A 17,711-nucleotide genomic window follows, 5' to 3' on the forward strand; every position below is an offset into this window, starting at 1 on the left:
TTACATCATCTACCACATCTGTACCAGGCCAAACATAGTCTCATCCTTTTTTGGAAAAGCTCTTGTTGCTAACTGGCCAGAACTATGCTGGCTATGTTAACGTGTCGTAAACAGAAAATGGTCACACAGGGTGCATGAAAAGAGGGGAGGTGAAGGAAAAGGAGAAAAAAAGAAGCAGTTACAGAGACGGAGAAGTATTTCTAGATACGTTATTACCTAGATGACTAGAGTACAAAGGGAGACCAAGCAGAATTCTAGCTAAGAGGTCCAATCCATCACCTATCATATGTGATTATATTGCAACAGAATTACTGCTGCTGCTGGGTCTCATCTCTGTTTATTACACTCGAAGAAAGGGATAGAGTGAGGTAAAGAGGGAAACAGATAATGTGATAAGTGAGGAACATTAGCTAATTTCAAATATAAAGCAGAGTTACTATGTTTCCAATGCAATGCAAAGGACAAAAAACAAAGAAAAAGGTTGGAAATAAAGTGATAAAAACAAAGCAAAGCAAAACTGAACAATAGTAAGGGATGTGATGGAGGGAGAAAAGCATATTACCTCAGTCAAACATGCTATGTAATCTATCTAACATTAATAAATCAGTTTATCTTGTTCCATTTTAGGACATTGATTGAATTATCTTAACAACAAATAGGAAGTCACCACAAAAGCAGCAAGCCGTGACGTCCTATTTGATGCTGGAAGCAACTTGGTTTATGGAAAATGTGGTTTTAATTTTGAGAAACATGAGCTGGAATAACAGCACTCGAATGATATAAACACAGCAGTACAGACTCACTACATATTTGTATGTATTTCAAATAAGTGGATGTAATGGATGTAGTGAGAAGAGGGTTTGAGGATTGGGGGATATAGGGTAGGTGAAGGAGTGAGGATGAGGATGAGAAAGAGGGAGGGGCACTGTGCTAAAAGACTGGGTTTGGATGTCACAAAATACACAATATGTTGTTGCTCTATGATTTATTTAAAGTGTTTTTGTTATTATTTGCTTCTTTCTCAGTGTGATTTCTATTTGTATGTTTCCCTTGTTAGTCTTTGTGCTCTGCTTCCATCTTTCACTGTTTGAAACTCTCTCTCCTCCATTTATTTCTCAGCAATTCCTCCTTTATCAGTCTAGTTTTTTTTTCTTTGCCTCCATTGATTTCACACTCTCTCCTCCCCTGTCCCCTCTTCACTCTCTCTGTCAGTGCAGTACAATAAGCGGCAGAGAAAAAGAGAGAGACAGAAAGAGGCCCAGTGGAGCGTGAAATGGTCTGAGCTTTTACTACAACTGGCAGCGTTTGACCACATACTGCACCAGCCATTGCCGCGGTTACCCGCAGCAACACTGCACTAATAGAACGGTATGCTGAACAAAAAAAAAAGAAGAGGAAGAATAAAGAACAAGTAAAGCCGATGTGTTCTGCATGTGGAGCAGGTGTTAATGAGTAAATTAAAAACATGCATGGACGTACACAGACACACAATGGAATTTGTTGCTTGAATTAATAAGAAACTTATTTCTTCTTTCCAATATTGACCTAGTAAACCTTGAACTGTGCTCCCCTTACTTCACTTACTTCACAGTCATAATCCATATCAAAACTATGGTCAGGTAAAAAACTGGTTATAAAAGAGCATAGTACAGATTATTGCTCTTACATTCCCAGAATTGTTGTGGAATCTGAGAAGCTTCCCTTTATCCATTTTTTTTTTTTTATGTTCCTACTGCCATTACTGATCATTAGCTTGCTAGGCTAACATACAGGCTTTGCTGTCTCACTCTCTCTGTTCTGGATTCCCCGCAGGCCATTGCGTGTCATACTTGAAAGACATGACATACAAGGACAATATAACCCAAAAATAACCAAATCTGAACACAACCTTTAGACAAGAACGTACACAAGCTCAGATTGAGCCTTCAGCGACCTGACAAAGGCTCAGGTTTCAGGTACCAGTACTCTAACACACAAATTTAAACACATACAATTGTAATCAGGGTCAGAAACAACAGTGATACATCTGTTTCACTTGACCTGCCAATTGTGTACTCTCTCTTTCTCTCTCTTGCCATCTCTCTCTCTCTCTCTCACACACTGATACACATGTAGACACGTATTTGGCAGCCTTCCTTCCTCTGCGGTGCCTCTGTGACAAACATAGAGGATAAATAACCTGGTGAGATTCAGTTCCAATATCACAGGGCCCACTCGCCAAAAAATTAACATCATCATAATAGTATTAGTCTGTTCGTAGTCATCCATTAAAACTACTTAGAGCAGACAGGCAGAGAGGCCAGGGACTACACCAGAGCTCTTATTAAAGCGCTTCCCCCTGTAGATAAGCACCAAGCAAAGAGGTACACCACAGATGTGGAGATGCCACAGGTTTGAACCTCTGTGTGCCTTATCTTCACCATCAAATTACTCTTTAACAACCATTCAGAGTAAGTGAGAGAAGAATCTGACCTGGGTAATGGTGTAGATTCATTGGTAACAGTGTAAAAAACACACAAAGAAAGAATGATACAGTGTATATGTCAAGAAAGGTTCATTTTAAAAATAAACCCAATTAGAAGATTTAGTTATTGGCAAAAATATATCACATTAAGTCATTATATGGCCATAATGATCTGATTTTGGTTGGAGCCTAGCAATAAAAAAAAAACCCTTTGAGATGTGACACTGCACCAAAGCAAGTCATCACTGATTCTGGTTCTGTAACGTGAAGCAAATGGAGTCAGTCCTTGAAGTTTGCAGCTCCCAGTATGAGTCCACTTACTGCATTATTTTACGGAATAATCCTTTAAGACTACATCCTCTGATAAGAGATCAAGCCATACCTTTTTAAGACTACATCCTCTGATAAGAGATCAAGCCTTACCTTTTGTTAACCATAAGAACAGCACTGACATATAGTGCGTGCGTGTGTGTGTGTGTGTGTGTGTGTGTGTGTGTGTGTGTGTGTGTGTGTGTGTGTGTGTGTGTGTGTATGTGAGCAAAAGCAACCCTATCAGGCATTTGTCCTTCCTTTGAAAACCTGCCAGAGATTTATACCCACTGCTTTGTTTCAGTGGTCCCGCCTTCCTCTCACTAAGCCTTGGGGAGAAAGATCCACGGCTTCCAGCTACAAAGTCAGATGTCAGGAATATAAAGGAAATCACCCTTCAGCTGGCCCAACCGCCCAAACTAGTTCAGGGGGCTGAATTCCCGAGCTGTGCATAGGAATTGTAAACTGAGCCATCACAGGAACATGGGTGTGTGTGTGGCTGTAAACTGGGATAACCCTTTCTTCAAGCAGCTGAATGGCAGGAAGTTATGAATAGGAACTGTGATACAGTTACTGAAATGGTCGAGTGTTGATGACAGACTAGTTCGAAAGAAGTTCTAGCTCTGCATTTCCCAGAAATCACTTGTTAGTCACAGAGTGTGAGTGGCTTCGAAATTTAATGGCAATGACTACCACGATCTCAAAACTGGAAAAACGAACTGCATGGAGTCATGTGTGCCGGACCATTAGGAATTACATACAGCGTGTGAGAGCTTTCAAGAAAAAAATGCATGTTGATTGATATCAAAATGTCACAGGTTATTACTATAACAGCACATCAAGGGTTCATTTCATTATTGCAAAATGACTCATGCCCTTTTGTTTGCACTGATAGATCAAAATCAGTAAATACAAACAATTAACACAATCAGAGGGCACATCTGGCAGCAATGGGAAGAAATAACAAGAGTTTTCCATCTGTTCTCTAATTCTATATATGTCTCTCCTCCTTTCCGTCTCTTCACCCCAGACCACCCTTCATCTCTTCTTCCTCACCCTCATGTCTTCTATCAATGTCTTGCTCTGCATCTCTACTCCATCTCTTTCCGAGTCTCTCTTTCTCTCTCTCCATCCCAGTGGTTGCCAAGGCAATAGTGTTTTGTGGAGGCAGCTGGTTAGGGCTCATTTGTCAAGCTGCTGACCTGCCCTGCCTTCTCCTCTCTCCGTTCCGTTCCGTTCTCTCCAATCTCTCTCTCTCTCTCTCTCTCTCTCTCTCTCACCCTTTTCCTGTTATTTAGTGAAGTAAAGAAGACTGAATAGGGTCATTTTAACAGTCATATATCCTGAACAATAAGCTGTATGACAACAAACACCACAGAAATTGTGGTATTCTAGGCACATTTCAGTGTTGCTCTCATTATGTTTATGTTTAAAATGAAGGTTACATTAATCTCTCTTTTTATTTGAGCAATAGGCCAGCAACAATTTAGTGCTAAACAAACATCTACTGGGACTGCATAATGATCTTGACAAAGGGATTTTAAAATAGTGATTGTGCTGTGCTTCACAAGAACTCTGCCCGTGATAAAAGCCAACTTATATGCAAGGTGGGGTGAGAAAACACCTCGATATGATGTCAAGTTTCTCAACTGTCTCTCCTCTCTCACATGCTACTGTACTTTTACTACACTTTTTCTTCAGCTCTCGCTTCCTCTTATGACTTCATCTGTTATTTTCATTATCTACTTAATCTTTGTCACTTTAAGTAATGAATTGGTAAAACTACACTGACTGAGTAAAGAGCACCTAAGCATTTCTGAAGCTGCTACCAAATGGATTAAAGGATCAATTAATTAATATGATTATATCAGATGTGTTTTCTGTCATCAGACTAACCAAGTAATCAGCAGTACTACACATGAACAGTTTCTGTTGTGCTCTCAGTCAAATGCACGGGTGAGCACACACACACGCACACACACACACACACACACACACAGTAACAGGTGTGACTTTTCTGCCAAGCGAGGTGTTATTACCATGAACTCTGTAACATGAGAACACAACCTTCACACCTCGTAAGTAACAGCCAGGATGTGTTCACTCTGTGTGGATGTGGGGAAAAAAAAAAAAAAAAAGGTTCACATTTCTCTGCCATTACAAGTACATATTATTTTACAGTTTGCTTTGTGTTCAGTGCCACAGAAGAATTTATTAAAACAAATGCAAATCAAAGACACTTCACATGCATAGCCAACGCGTGCACACACACACACATTCACACACACAATTTTAATCATTTCTCCTTTCTAGCAGGCAAAAATGTGTCTTTCCCACAATGCATTTATTCTTCCACTGCAAATTAATTCAGTGTTTTCACTAATGATACTGCTGTCACAGAAGGACAGAGTGTGTATGTGTGTGCGTGTGTGACCTACAAACCTCATCAAGCCTCATTACCATTTAATGCCTCACTGATATGTGTGTGAGGGAGTATAGAGTGTATTCATGTGTTAATATTTGTTTGTCTGTGTGCTTGGAGGCCTGTGCATATTAACATTTAGCCAAAACAAAACAAATCAAATGTATTCAATTTATTTTTTATTTTATTAACTGGACACTGTTTGGCCAAATCTAAAAATATGAACCCAAACAACCTCGAGGAAAAGATTATCAAAACTTCAAATACGTCATCTGAAATCCTCTGACACACATGACATTGTGCGCTTTTGCAGTGACTGTAAAAGCAGTTTGTTTAAAATAAGCAGATGTGGACAATTAACATGAGAAGTGACAGTGATAAAGAGAAGAGAAACACCTACAGAAACTTTCCCATTCCCACACACCCAACAATCAAATCTATTGTAATTGTAATGTTATAATGTTTTTGACAAATATAACAAAAAATAGTAGACTTTAACCCCATTTTGGGGATTTACAACTATATTACCAACTGCATGTCTGGAATAGTATCATGTCAAACTGAATTGGTGGAATTTGGTTAGCCAAGGTGAACCATGAGCTCAACTGTGATTCTGCTGGGAAGCATCAATCAGTAAAGCCTGTGGAATAAAATTCAATTTGTGTTGCCAAAATACATTAAATCCTCATCTGTCTGCACAATAACCATGTTTTTTTTTTAACATGCACTCCATGCACACATCCCACACTCCTACAGCTCCTAAACATGCACCTCTAAAGACCAATCTGTGCAGATTATTGGAGTGTGAAGTCCCGGCCTGCTCTGTATGTATGTGTGTGAGTGTGTGTTTGTGTGTGTGTGTAGGAGGGAGAATAATTTGATTCTCAACTGTACCATGTTTCTCCACTGGCAGCCTGTTTATGGAAATTGAATAATTTGCTCTGCAATTGTGTCTGTGTATGTTTGTGTGTGTGATCTCTATATTTTCTTCCCCACGGGGTCAAACAGTGAGTGAGTACATGTCAAAAACAAGCTATAGACAAATAAACAAGTGCATGTCTCTTTGGGTTTGTACTGTGTCAATGTGTGCACAATCAGTGCGTGTAGTGAGCATCCACCCTTACGCTGTAATTCCTCAACTCTTTTGACCGCAATGCTTCAACATATGTAAAACATTGCTTCATTAATAACTAATGGACTTGGTGTGCGTGGGTTCAATACTCCGTTTTATACATGACACTGGACATAATCAAACTGGCTGTCCTCTTTGTCTAAAAATACAGTTTCAATGCAAAAGTGATGGAAAGAAGTTGAATTGCTGACCTATTTTGTATTAAGTGGTCTAGTAATTCCATCAGGACCATCCATAATAAAAATAGAGCCACAAGGGTGCTGCAAGGTGCTCTGGATAAAACTGCTCATCATGTGATGGGTATGATGATGCTACTTAATAGTAGAGGATGGGTATTAGCAGTTGATGTTAAAGCACTATCAGCAGCAGTACTACAGTGCAAAAATATTAACAAGTTATTTGGTCTAATATTCACCTTAGGTTACGTCCCAGTGAATCAAACTTGCTTGCGGTTTCCCTTGTTTCAGTAATTTTAAAAGTTATTATCTTGAAAAATTAAATGAAAAAATAAATAAATAAATCCAGCAGATCATCAAGCCATGCAGTCACACTATTTTCACTGCTCTCATCTTTGGGCATGTTTAGACATTTGCTTTGGACAGCCATCATTTTAAGAAGGCTGAGAAAATGCTGGACAAACAAGCCGCTGTTGATACAAGTCATGTTGTATAAGAGCAGAACTCTATTTCTGAGCCAATATTTTTGCAGTGTTTTACTGGTTTTATGAGGCAGAAGTAGTAATAGTAACACTTGTAATGCATTAAAAGTCACAGCTTAAGTGGTTGTGAAATGCATAAAATGTATATATTTAATGGTTATTGTTAGTTGCTAAATATAGTTGTTAAATATACCAGGCAAAATGCAGCCTCTGCACTGGAGGCTGATAGCTGCATACATTCACAATCACAACCATGCAGGACTGAGCTGGTATTTTCTGTATAGCAATGTAGACAAACAGAAAACAGCACTGTGCACTTATCTGCTCTATTCCTATCTCTAACACAGAGACACACACAGACACACACACCTTTCCATCTTTCACAGAATACACCAGACAAGCCCTCAAAAGCTATTTCAGAGACAAATTGCACAGCGCCTCTAACGGGCAGGCAGAAAGCAAAGGCAATAGGATAGAGTGAGAGCGAGAGCGAGAGGTAGAGAGGTAGAGAGAGAGGTAGAGAGAGAGAGAGAGAGAGAGGTAGAGAGAGAGTGAAATGGGAAAAAAAAGCAGTGACAGTGAATAAGTCCAAAACTTTTAGAGGTCTAAAACTTTTTTTTCACCCTCCCCTTCTCTGTCCATATCATTCTCTGACACTCCTTCTTGTCATGACTGCCTCTATTCACACTTGTTCATCCCTCCTATACTGTACCCTCCTTACACCTCTACTTCTCTCTTTATCAGAGAAACAGAATCAGGGTAAAGTTAGCCTGGAGGCAATTCTATTTAGATCAGCTATTTTGTAATTCCTTTTTTTCTACAGGAAAAAAACGTCCCCTGCTTTTCCCTGTAGAGACATATTCAGGGCCCCAGCGGCTCATTTACCACATATACTGTGTATTTCTATGGGAATGCATATTATATAATAAAGAGGGAAAAAAGACGATCTCTGGACAAGTGCTACAAATTACTTTAGGCTATAAATGCCATGTCATGTGGCAGTTTAATCAGTGAATCTTCCTTACTGTGTATCTGTCATTATTGTTATACGTTTGTTTGCTGTGTTTGCATTTGGCGTGAACAGCTCAACAAAGTTTATAGCCTTATTTTACAGCAGCCTTTTCAACTCACATCACATTAAAAAGGTGTGAAACTTTAGCCGCGAGACAAAGCACAGCCGAGCACTGTATGCCTCTGAAGCTTTGGAAACCAATATGTATCATTTACATATAACAAGATTAAAGATAGCTAGCAGCAAACAAGCAACTCACCAACCTCTTTGTTGAATTCTCCAAATTTCCCAAGACTCATCTTGACCTCCTAATCTGTTCAAGCAAACAAATGCTAAATTTAGGCTAAATTAAATGTAGCAGCTTAATCTGACTTAAAGGACTATACTTATAGTTTTGCCTGTTTTCCCATAAACTGAAAATCAAATAATTAAATAAGGTCTTTTTAGCTGATCTTTTACCTTCCATAAATCCAGTGGTTCCAGGTAATTTAATGAAAATTGAGTTATAAAGACTTGTAACATGCTTTGTTTTATGTGTTTATGAGTGGTAGCCTAATGCAGTTGCAAATACAGTAAGGACAGTAGGATTTTAAATGTTCTCATTGCTGGTGCTTGCAAAGACGCGCTTAAAGACACATTTTCAAGAAGCAACCCAATTCACATCATCTGTATCACTTGTGTTCTCTTTTTGTCTTCTAGGTTTGGTTTTTAGAGGATATTTAAATTAAAATAATAAAATATGGTATTAGTCAACAGTTACAACATTTAAACATAAAAAATACAGTCCTTTAAATTAGGCATTAGGCTGTACCCATAATGGATCCACCACAAAAAAAATCCCCAGATAGGATTTAGAGGCAATTAGAGGGACAGAAGAACATTATGTGGGAATCAAACTTGTGAATTTGTGGCCTCTCATGGAAGAAATGCAGTAGTACTATAATTTACACTCACTCTGCTCCACCACTGGGCCTTTTTCCTAAGAAACACACGCATGTACACACAAGCATACACACACGGTAACCACGAAAGCCGGAAGGACAGTTCATCATTTGATTCAGACAAAGTGTTATTAAAACCCACTTAGCACTGGCTGTGAGAGCTATAATCTACGGAAACTATGCAGTCAGCTACGGGCTGAAGACGCTAACCCTGCAGACATCTGCTTCAAATCTGACCAGAAACAACAGAGTGAGACAGAGTCTGGACTGTTGTTACTAAGACAGCATCTCTCCCATACATTCATCATGACAGCACACTTTGTTTCATGTCATTATAACCCCTCTCCCCTCTCCCATCTCACAAACAATCTGAACTTTTTCAAACAAGCACTGCAAACACTTTTGGTTTCTAAGGAAAACTACTGCAACTAACAACTGAAGCTTGCCAGATAAAAACAGACAGAGCTCCACATCTCCTCCCTCATGTCAAGTCTAGACCCATATCTCATTCAATATTATAATTAGCTTTGTAGGCAAGACAATGACCCCTCTCACCAAAACTAATCCAGCAAATTCAGCATTGTGAAGTCCAACGACATGTCCAGTTGAATCCAATAACTTAAGTTCAGTAATTAAGGCCATAAATATACTCTAGCCACTCCAATATTGGTTCTTGACATCATTCAAGTTGCCATTGTGTGACAGGCTGAGTAAGAAGGTCAGTCGGTCAGGACTGGTCTAGATGGGCAAACTGGGGTTTAAAACGTAATCATTTAACCAATGCTCTGTGATAATCGATTAGTTCAAACGGTCCAAGGCATTCTCGAAGCGTGCTGACAAGTCCCATAAACTTGCACGTGGCCTCACCAGTAAAAAGGCCATCTGTTGAAAGCTGTGAAGTTTATTGTATTCTCAATAAAGCTACAAGCCTGACAGGCCTACAGGAGGAGGCTTTACTGTTAACAGTAATTTGTGGTGACATTGTGAAAATTCCGACCCAGCCATGTGTGTATATGTGTTTGAGATAAAGAGAGCGAGAGAGAGAGACCAGTAGCCCACCTTATTGAGCATTTTACAGAAAACAATCATTCTGTGCAACCACCCCCCACCCCCTGACAATACTCCACCTTGTTAAGTGTTTGGTGGAAAACAGCAATTTCACCTCTGATTGTGGGTAACATGAGCACATGTAGAGTGTGAATGTGTGTTAATTTATACATGTGCCCATGTACACGTGTGCAGGTTAAAAACACTGCAACAAGAGCAACACTGGAAACATCTTTTCAACATTTGTGTGGTAACAACACACAACCAAATGAGCACTTCAACACACTTCAACACAGGCATCCCATTTGATGGTGGTAATGAAAACACAAGATCTATGTCAAAAGCAGTCGCAAGGACAACAAATCCCCATGAAAGATGAACCACAAAATGAACAGAGCCTCTGTGCAATATTATGATACTGTGAGGAATCTATTGTTAATAAGCTTAAATCAACAACCAACACAGTTGACACACTTAAACATATAAGAATACATTCTCATTACAACATCAACATTTATCTAATGCTGTTATTCAGAACCAGTTCATTTCTGCAGTACTGGCAAGGCAAGGAAATGATTTGATTCTGTTACTGCCATATACATATTTTCTATAATAGTTTTCACAGTTAGAGATTTAAAGAACAAAAGTGGACTTGTAAATTCTGCTAGTTTTGGAGCCAAAGTGGTCAGCACTTGGCTGATAGCTGGAGCTTATTCCCCACACTGTTAGTGGGCCAAGATGAAGAGTACAGCAGCTGATTGTGAGCACATTCACCACTGTGGTAAAAGGCTCCCTGAAATGTGGTCAAATAGCAATCACTGTCCCCACCGTGAGTCACCCTCAGCTAATAAGGCCTTTGCGTTTGAGAGAGCTTTGCAGGGAATCTCAATGGAGTTTTAAGTTCTTTTCACACAGGAAAGACAACAAAAAAGCTTCTGGCTGGAGTGCGTGGTTGCTCTGGGATGTTCTCACATGGGGTAAAGTTACCTAAAACGGAAAACATAATTTAAGAGCCTCTGTATACCCAAATTAAGTTGGACTAGATAGATGTTCCTTCTAAGGCCCTGCTCTTTATTGAATGATTGTACTATTTTACAGCAATCAGCTCTTTCTAGTTTTCTCTTAAGGGCCTTGCTTGAGGAAACTTCAATAGTGCTCATTCAATTCCCGTGCCCTGACAACCCCTCTATTGAAATTCAAACCATCAACTGTCCAACAAATAACCTAGTTTCCCCAACATCTTGGCTCCAGCAACTCACACGCTGAATCTATTGTGCTGACTGTACAGCAATACAGGTTGTAGAAATCAATAAAAGCCACAGAAGACTAAAAACAGCAACAGAATCCATAACAAAGATGAATGAACAGACTGATGAAGATAAAGAAAGAGAACAAATGAGTCAATGTAGAAAATAGAGAAGGTAAAAAGGGGTGGGGAATTGTTGGCTTTGTCGCGTCCCCAATGAGCAGTCCGCCTCTCGGCTCATCGTGATCACACTCACACCCTCACTTTCTCATCATTAGCATTTATCATCAGCAATAACATCACATTGACACCCAGCATGAAAAATAATCAAGAAAAAAACATGCCAATAATGACAGTGAAGCTAATAAATATCTGCATTTATATCGAAATTTTAAGTTACTTACAAGATCTCGTCGTTCTGAAATTCGAGGATGCCGTGAGTGTCTTCAAAGTCCTCCCCGTTGCCTCGTGCTGTTCCCTCCACCGTCTTGTATGGCAGCATGACGACACCGCGAGCCCCCGATGTTCTCAGCACCTTCACCTCCATGATGCCAACACTCTCACTCACATGGCATACAGGCTCCTCAAACGTAAAGATACCGGCGTGGTCGTCATCAAAGATGGTTACGGTTGCTGAAGTGGGTAAGCCGAGGCAGGCCACTGAGTCCACGTGATTAGCTGACTCGCCTTCCTCAGGTTCCTCTCCTTCCGATGTCAACACCTTCACATTGGAAAGGTGAATCAGGAAGTTTTCATCCTCCTCAAAGATGTCGTCGTCAATGATCCCAACGCGGATCTCCTTCATTGTCTCGCTGGGCTTGAATACCACCACACCCTCTGTGAACTCGTAGTCTGAGCCAGCGTTGGCCGTGCCGTCTTCGGTACGGTACTCCACAGAAATCGTCTTGCCCAGGTCGCCACCACGCCTCACCACATTCACCGCCACTGTGCCACAGTTCTCAAGGCACTGGTAGGAGCAGGGTTCAAAAAAGATCTTAGAGATGGGGTCGTTATCACCTGCATCAGAGCGAACCTCGTGCATGCTGACGGCCTTTCGTGCTTGATCGGCTGCATGTTTCTTTAGGATGTTGCCAGCACCTGTCATCAACCGGGTGGCCTGGCATCGATAGAAAGCACGGCTCTTCTGCTGCTGGCTCAGTACCTGGTAGTTGGCAAGCTCAATAAGTTGTTCCACCTGGTAAGAGAAACACAAGCACACAGACACATATACAATAAAAAATATGTTCTCCAGCATGAGTAGCAGACGTGGCAGGTGGATAAATAAGATTTAATGGTATGCCATGGTGATAAATACAACATTACATCCAACAGTCAAAGATTTAGTTACATTGCGGAATATGCATCAGATTATCTTAGGCTTTTGTGAGGTTTTACACAGCTGTACATGGTGTGCAAAATGAAACAAGATGATCTATATTCAGGCTGTCATGACAGCAAGCATCCATCTTATTTAGGTATGCTTGATCCTTAATTAGGTACTGAATTCTTGGGTGGATTCCATAATTATTTTCACTATCCTTTTTCACTTCTCCACACTTGTCCTCCTCTTACCAGAAAATGATTGAAAGATATCAGACAAATGTATTTTTTCCCCAGTTGGAGAAGCAGCTGAACTAATCAAAGTCTCTGTGGGTGGATTTAAGTTCATGCGGTTCAAGATCATGAACATGGTTATGATCAAGGACCTCATCTCTGCTCTAAATTACTGCTTGTGATGTTTAACATACACTGTGTGTAAACATTAACAAATCAAACATATTCATGATCTCATTATTTTTACAGAGAGATGAATGTATTTAACTTGATTGAAGACCAACTATGCTTGCTGGCTAACATTTGCATGAGCTAAGTTCCCCGCTGTCAACAGCTTACAAGAGGTAATGTCAGTCTGGATGATGTTAATTATTGTTAATCCATGCAGAGAGCACGGCAAAAGCATAGACTTTACTTTAGCAGGCTCTCTTATGCATGTAAGCAGAGTTGCCATTTCAGGAGATTGTCTTTATGCTTGCAGCTTCCATTATGCTTTTTAGTATTAGACCTTGTCCAAAGAGGTGCACTGAGTAGAAAGCATATCATCAAGCCATTTCGATTGTTATATTACATTGGTTTTCTTTTTCAGAAGCCTGCAGTAATAGCCATGTTAGTGTAAGTGTAAGTTAGGAAAAGAAAGAAATACATATACTGTACTGTATATATCAGGAGACACATACTGTACTTTCCATTACAGCTGTACCTTGTCTCTATGTAGACAAATGTACACGGACTCCACTTATTTAGTGCTTTTCTACCTTAGCAGATAAAGCACTTGACACTTTTTGCCTGTTATGCACTCATACCACTACAACATTCAACTTAGGGTTAAGTGTCTTGCTTAAGGACACTGAACAGGAGAAGACTCTGCAGCAATAACACAAATATTAACCATGACTATTTTTATCATGTCAAGGGACTTCAAATAATCCTTCAAGCTAATTTATTTTTCAGTATATTCAGACAGACAGACAGCAGACATTTGGAATATGAACTGCCAATATCAGAGTTTAAAAGTAACTGTGTTTATCTTTGTATTTATATGTTCCATTTAATGGGTGCTTGGTTTCCTTAGCAATTTTCTCTTCATAGACATACCATTATCAAATTTATCTGAGAGGCTGTGATGAGACCTCAGCTGCATTCATCATCATAATCACTGTGATAACGAAGCCAAATAGAGAGTGCATCATCTGTTGCTTGTTATTTTATCATTTCATTTCCTATACAAGGAAACAACTCTGAGAAAAACAACCATGGTGGGAACAACAGCAGTGACAGTGGGGGTTTTTTGTCCTTGTTTTAATGTCATGCCACATTTGCACTTTGTAGTATGTAAGTCCTTTTGATGATGTTACCCACCTCCTTGTCAGGATGTTTCTGTTTGAGCTCTTTCAGGATCTTGGCCATGTCTCTGCGGGTCTCCTCCTCATCCAGGTCCTTCTCATCAATATCCAAACCCAGCGGACCATCCAGGAAGTCAACACCATGAGAGTTCAGCATCTTCCCATCCATCTCAATGTCCACCTTATAATGAAGAACACAATCATTTAATAATTATCTTTGGAGCAATAGTTTTTGTGATGTTAGTCCTATCCTAATTAAATGTGTATTCCCAGGGTTTGTTAGAGCTTCCCATATCCTTCCTCTATTCAATATTTTTGGTTTTGAAACTCAGTTGTTTTAAGCAATTACTTATTTATAATATAATATATGTATAAATGAGGAAGTTTCATTATGGTAAAATTATTTTTTGTCTGTCGTATAGAGAGGATTATATAGCTTGAGAGGATTCTGCTCAGTTTAGGTCAAGAATCAACCCTTCAACAAATGTTTTCTTTGCAAAATGAGCACTCACTTCAACTATATGTTCAGAGAAAAGAGGTGGTTCTGTTGTTCATTGAAATCCTGTTTCCCTCTGAGAACACTTATATTGATGACATTTATTTCACCTCTTTAGCAAGCAATTTACAGCTTCTAAATTATTAGGATTTCCGTGCAGAAACACTGTTTGATTTGATTCAGTGATTTATTTTAGGCAGAAGTTGAAATGAAAGTGTTCCTCACTGGTGCAACAATTTTTAATTATCTCGTCAAAGAAATAATAACAAGGGTAATTTCAAATTTCGAGGAAGAGACACTGAGAGACTACATTAATTAACTGAGTGGTGAATCAATGTACCTGCACCACAAAACTGAAAGCTTAATTAGATGTGTGCAATGTACTGCATAGGATATTACACAATGCTTCAGATAGTAGTCAAAACAGGAAATTAAAAAGTGACAATACTTAAAAAGTATTTGTGTGTGTTTGCAGTAATACGCTTTGACATGACATGAGTTTACCTTGGCAGGACTCCATTCAGTAATAGAGATAATTGTTTCAGATACACATTACTCATGAACTCACTTCCGCCTACATAGAACGCCTTATCTCCTCCTTTGTTTTTTTCCACTGCATGTTTGGATGAGGAGAGCTTAATTCATTTATACTGGTAGGCTATTCTCTGACTGATATGCCTTTGTATAAGAGATAGCTCCCAGCATGACTGTTAGATTCTTTACAAGACACTAATTTTAGCTTCTGAAAGAATTACACACTTGATAAGACATGTTTGAGAAATAGCACAGTTAGTTATATCATCTCTGATGTCGTCATCATCATCATTATCAGCATGACGTTATTTCTGGTGGTGATTAGAAAGGGTAGAGTTTTGTTTTGTTCTTTTTTGTTGAAAGAAGACAATACTAAGTTAAATACCCGATTTTCAGATAAAATCTCGAAATGTTGTGTGTGTGTTAGACTCAGCTGCATTGAAATAGATAAAGTACTATAATTGTTGTTACTGCTGTAATCTAATAATAACTGGATATGTGGTTAAATTGGTAACAATTAGAATTAATATCAGTGATTGTAAGTGATGCAGGAATTAATATGTCTGCCTTTCAATAATAAATTATGATTTAAATTGTTTTCTCATATGTCTGTATTTGTTGTTACAGTTTTGAATAGATATATGAAGTTTACTTTTGGACAACGTAAACCAAGGTCATTGTTCAGATGTGAGGACATGACAACATGTCAACAGGGAAAGTTGTAAACAAGTCCAAAGTAAACCAGATTATCTAAACTGCAACATTTCAAATATCAAAAACAGTGGGTCCAAATTCAACAAGGAGATTTTTCTGTAAACTGTGATGGAAGTTTACTGCAGACAATAATTCAGCTGTTAACCATCACTGTCTCTTCCAAATAACTTTGGCCAACTCGAGGGTTTGTTTAAAACCTGTATGATTTGTGTTTCTTTCCCAGTCTCAATTCTTTTTCCTGGATCTCAGGAATAACTTAGTGAATATATTGTTATTATGACTGATAGGAATGACGACCAAAACTATACAATCAAACTTCAATGAACCAGAATTATGCTTTACAGATTAGAACAGTCTTTGAAGTCTATCAGTGTCATGATAAGCTTTTACTGTTTTGTGAATAATTCATCTGACTACTGTTCTAGCAGCTGAGGGATATATCTGAGTGTACCTTGGAAGGAAGTGGACGGTCACCCTCGGTCTCAATGATCATTCCACGCTGCTTTCCAGTCCTGTAGCGCTTGTACACGTACTTGTAGAAGAGCAGACGGCGGTCAGCTACCCAGGCAAACAACACACAGATGGGAAAGAAGAAGAAAGTGAGCAGCCCCTCCCACACCTGCACAACGCCAGGTGAGATCACGCTAAGGATCAGGTAGAGCCAAATGTAGGCGAAGATACTCCAGGTGGCTGTGACGAAGAAGACGCGGAGATGCTTGACCTTCCTGGTCTCACCGTCAGGCACCACGTACACGCAAATCCCGATGATGACAAACATGTTGAATGCTGCAGAGCCCACAATGGTGGAGGGGCCTAGTGTGCCAGCGTTAAACCCGTGACCGATAACCTCAATGACGGACAGCAGGATCTCGGGAGCTGAAGAGCCCAGAGCCATGAGGGTGAGGTTGGAGACGGTCTCATTCCAGATGCGAACAGTGGTGGTAGTAGTTTCCCCATTGGGTTTCTTGATAGTGATCTCTTTTTCCTGTGACGTGATGACCTCAATTGATGCCATGAAACGGTCAGCGATAATTGACACACCCAGGAACATGTAGACCAGGGCAACGAAGTAAACAGTGGCCCGGGCAACCTTGTCACCAAATGATGGGTTTTGGGGCTCCCAAATGGGTAACATCACTCCTTTTGCGCATGGCTCAGCCTTGCTGCATTCAGTTTTATTGGCGGGCACTGGAGAAACCTCAGGGGGGGCACCAGCCAGTGAGGGATGGAGGTTGAGGAGAAGAAACACTGTGATGACTGCTAGCCTCAGAGCAGGGGACAGGAGGGAGGAGTGATCCCAGCAGCCCATGTTGATGTCTGGAGCAGTACTGAGAGGTGACGATTAATGACGATGTTGAACCTTTAAAGAGGAGAGAAGAGAAAAGAGTTCAAATAAGACTTTCACATACCTGATGAATGTTGTTTAGATGAGAAGGAACTTTTAACTAACTCTAATCAAACAAATCTAAAGAAGAAGAAAGCAGAAGCCGGATTACAAAAGAGGGATGGGACACATTTTCAAGTTAATTAAAAATAATGAAATCTATATCTATATATTTTTGTGTTTATATATATGTGTGTGTGTGTGTGTGTGTGTGTGTGTGTGTGTGTGTGTGTGTGTGTGTGTGTGTGTGTGTGTGTATATTTGAAAATACCCCGAAACTGACACTGCAGGTTTTTATTTTGCATTAATATACATCACACCAAAAACTTACTTCAGTGCAACCAATGTCTGAAACATTGTTGGACGTGCTACATTTAATATGAAGATGTAGCAGATTATGTTTAATGACTAATTAGCTTAGAAGATTCATAAATGTCATCTTTGGCTGATTG

The 17,711-nt window shown here is 39.6% G+C and overlaps 1 protein-coding gene across 8 annotated transcripts in view; it reads right to left on the minus strand.

Moving 5' to 3' along the window:
• The window catches only part of slc8a1b (solute carrier family 8 member 1b), a 126,325-nt gene extending 109,141 nt beyond the window's left edge, over window positions 1-17,184 (minus strand). For 6 of the 8 annotated variants that reach the window (XM_053332543.1, XM_053332544.1, XM_053332545.1 and 3 more), the window contains exons 1-3: window positions 16,327-17,040; window positions 14,148-14,312; window positions 11,636-12,426 (exon numbers count right to left, since the gene is read on the minus strand). In XM_053332543.1, the coding sequence (XP_053188518.1) occupies window positions 11,636-12,426; window positions 14,148-14,312; window positions 16,327-17,010 (1,640 nt within the window). In that variant the 5' untranslated portion in view covers window positions 17,011-17,040. Of the gene's footprint in view, window positions 1-11,635; window positions 12,427-14,147; window positions 14,313-15,214; window positions 15,241-16,326 lie in introns of all 8 variants that reach the window. The other 2 variants (XM_053332549.1, XM_053332542.1) reach the window with 2 other exon arrangements.
• Between the last annotated feature and the right edge of the window lie 527 nt (window positions 17,185-17,711).

The sequence above is a fragment of the Scomber japonicus genome, chromosome 14 (assembly GCF_027409825.1).
Source record: "Scomber japonicus isolate fScoJap1 chromosome 14, fScoJap1.pri, whole genome shotgun sequence".
Classification (NCBI taxonomy): domain Eukaryota; kingdom Metazoa; phylum Chordata; class Actinopteri; order Scombriformes; family Scombridae; genus Scomber; species Scomber japonicus.